At 52.2% G+C, this 2,500-nt stretch overlaps 1 protein-coding gene across 1 annotated transcript in view; it reads right to left on the bottom strand.

Moving 5' to 3' along the window:
- Positions 1-2,500, bottom strand: part of micu3a (mitochondrial calcium uptake family, member 3a) — a gene marked incomplete at both ends in the record, with an annotated part of 40,122 nt that overhangs the window by 22,542 nt on the left and 15,080 nt on the right. The window contains 1 exon segment of the mRNA XM_080533316.1: positions 1,255-1,302. Coding sequence (XP_080389442.1) covers positions 1,255-1,302 — 48 coding nt within the window.

Below are 2,500 nucleotides of genomic sequence, written 5' to 3'. Positions count from 1 at the left end.
CAGACTGTGGACAGAGGTCCGTGGCTGGGAGGGAGGGTTCTGAACACATCCCGGACCCTCTTTCCCTGGACTCATTTAGCGCTGGAATAAACGTGACACAGTCTGATCATTTGGGCCCAGTAGTTCAAAATCGGATCAGATTTGGATTTTGGGTAGTTCAAAACCAAACAACAGGATTAGGATCACTTTGATATCCGATTAGATCAGGAAATCAAATCCAAAAGCTTTAATCTGGATCAAATCTTCAAAACGGGCAGTTCAAACTGACACAACAGGATTGGGATCAGTTTGATCCCAAAAAAATTGATTATCTTGATCCCACCAGAGGGGTGGGAGACAACAGATTTTAGACTCATCATGGACTGATAATAGGATTGAGACTAGGAACTGGTTTCATCTGTGGGCCCTGGGCACCGGCTGTCTCCAAACTGATCATCAGAGAAAAAAAGAATCGGGATCGTTCTGATTCAGATCAGGATGGGATTGGGGGGTGTGGAGAGAGAGGAGGAGAGAGATGGAGGGCTGGAGAGAGAGGAGGAGAGAGATGGAGGGCTGGAGAGAGAGGAGGAGAGAGATGGAGGGGTGGAGAGAGAGGAGGAGGAGATGGAGGGCTGGAGAGAGAGGAGGAGAGAGATGGAGGGCTGGAGAGAGAGGAGGAGGAGATGGAGGGGTGGAGAGAGAGGAGGAGGAGATGGAGGGTGGAGAGAGAGGAGGAGGAGATGGAGGGCTGGAGAGAGAGGAGGAGAGAGATGGAGGGCTGGAGAGAGAGGAGGAGGAGATGGAGGGGTGGAGAGAGAGGAGGAGAGAGAGGAGAGAGAGGAGGAGAGAGAGGAGAGAGAGGAGGGGGAGAGGTCTGTCCTGGTCTTTGGGGGGGGGCTGGGGGGGAGGGAGGGAGTCTTGGGTGGGCCTGTCTGTCTGTCTGAACCGTTCTGTAAACGTCCAACAGCCAAAAAGAGTTGGCCTTTGTTAATGATTTGTGTCTAATGTAAGCAGGGGACCATCAGAGAGAGAGAGAAAGTGTGTGCATAAGACACTCACACGCACGCACGCACACACACACCACACACACACACACACACACACACACACACACACACACACACACACAATACACACACTGTGTAAGAGAGAGAGAGGGTGAAAAAAAAGACAGCCAAAGGTTGAGCAAGGCAGAAAGAGAGAGAGAGAAAAGAAGAGGGAGGGAGAGGGATAGAGAGAGAGAGAGAAGGAGAGAGAGAGAGTGCATATACTCACTTGTCAAGATGCAGAGGAGAAAGAGATACTCGGTGTAAGCGATGATGCCTGCGGAGAAAGCAAATCAAAGAGAGGGTCAAACTCCCATCCATCCCCTTAATGTAACCGCCAATCCCTCTCTCTCTCTCTCTCTCTCTCTCTCCTTCTCTCTAACTCCCAACTCCAAACAGCCGGACAGACAGACAGCTCCGGGGGTTATTCCCCTAGCCCTGCAGAGGCGGCTCATCTGAAGGCCAGATTAAAAATGTTTACCGATGTTTTTTACCGCAAAAAAAGCGACAGATAAATCAGGAGAGGTAGAAGAACAGAACCCTCGAGTCCCCCCCCCCCCTGCCCTCCAGCCCCCCCCCCCCCTCTCCACCCCTCCCTCCTTCTTTTTTCCCAGAAAGAGAGAGAGAAGGAGTAATCCCTCCTTTCATGGTAGATAACATCTAAAAAGGTCCCAGGTTCAATCACTGCCGGAGGCGTTTTTGGCCACACCGTAAGTGCACTATTATTTATTTTTTGGACCGGAGTGAAACCCCCCCCGCCCCCACCTGCCCCCCCCGGACACATACACACACACACACCTGGGTGGTAAGGAGAGGAGGTTGTGTGTGTGGGTGGGTAGGTAGGGGGAGGGAGGGAGGGGGCTACAAAAAAGCATGTGTTTGGATAAGCAAGGTGTAAAGCGTTCTGGTGGGGGGGGGGGGGGTTGGGGGTTGGTCACTGCCTGAGGATGCGGACCCCCCGAGACCCTCTTCGGGAGAGAGCAGAGGGAAGATGGACTCTCCTGGGTGTGTGTGTACAGTATGTGTGTATGTATTTGTGTGTGTTTCTGTCTGTGTGTGTCTGTGACTGCATGCATCCGTGTGTGTGTGTGTGTGTGCGTGTGTGTGTGCATGTCCGTGCATTTGTTTGTGTGTGTTTGTGTATATATATGTGTGTTTGTGTATGTATGTACGTTTGTGGTATGTGTGTGTGTGCGTGTCCGTGCGTTTGTGTGTGTGTGTGTGTGCTCTCACAAGGCTTAAAGAATTAAAACCGCCCCCGCCCCTCCCCTCTGTGTATAGACAGACAGTAGCCCCTCCCCTCCGTGTATAGAGACAGTAGCCCCTCCCCTCTGTGTATAGAGACAGTAGCCCCTCCCCTCTGTGTATAGAGACAGTAGCCCCTCCCCTCTGTGTATAGAGACAGTAGCCCCTCCCCTCTGTGTATAGAGAGACAGTAGCCCCTCCCCTCTGTGTATAGAGACAGTAGCCCCTCC

The sequence above is a fragment of the Nansenia antarctica genome (assembly GCF_963989245.1).
Source record: "Nansenia antarctica genome assembly, chromosome: 6".
Taxonomy (NCBI): Eukaryota; Metazoa; Chordata; class Actinopteri; order Argentiniformes; family Microstomatidae; genus Nansenia; species Nansenia antarctica.
This window is presented reverse-complemented; position numbering and strand designations above follow the sequence as displayed.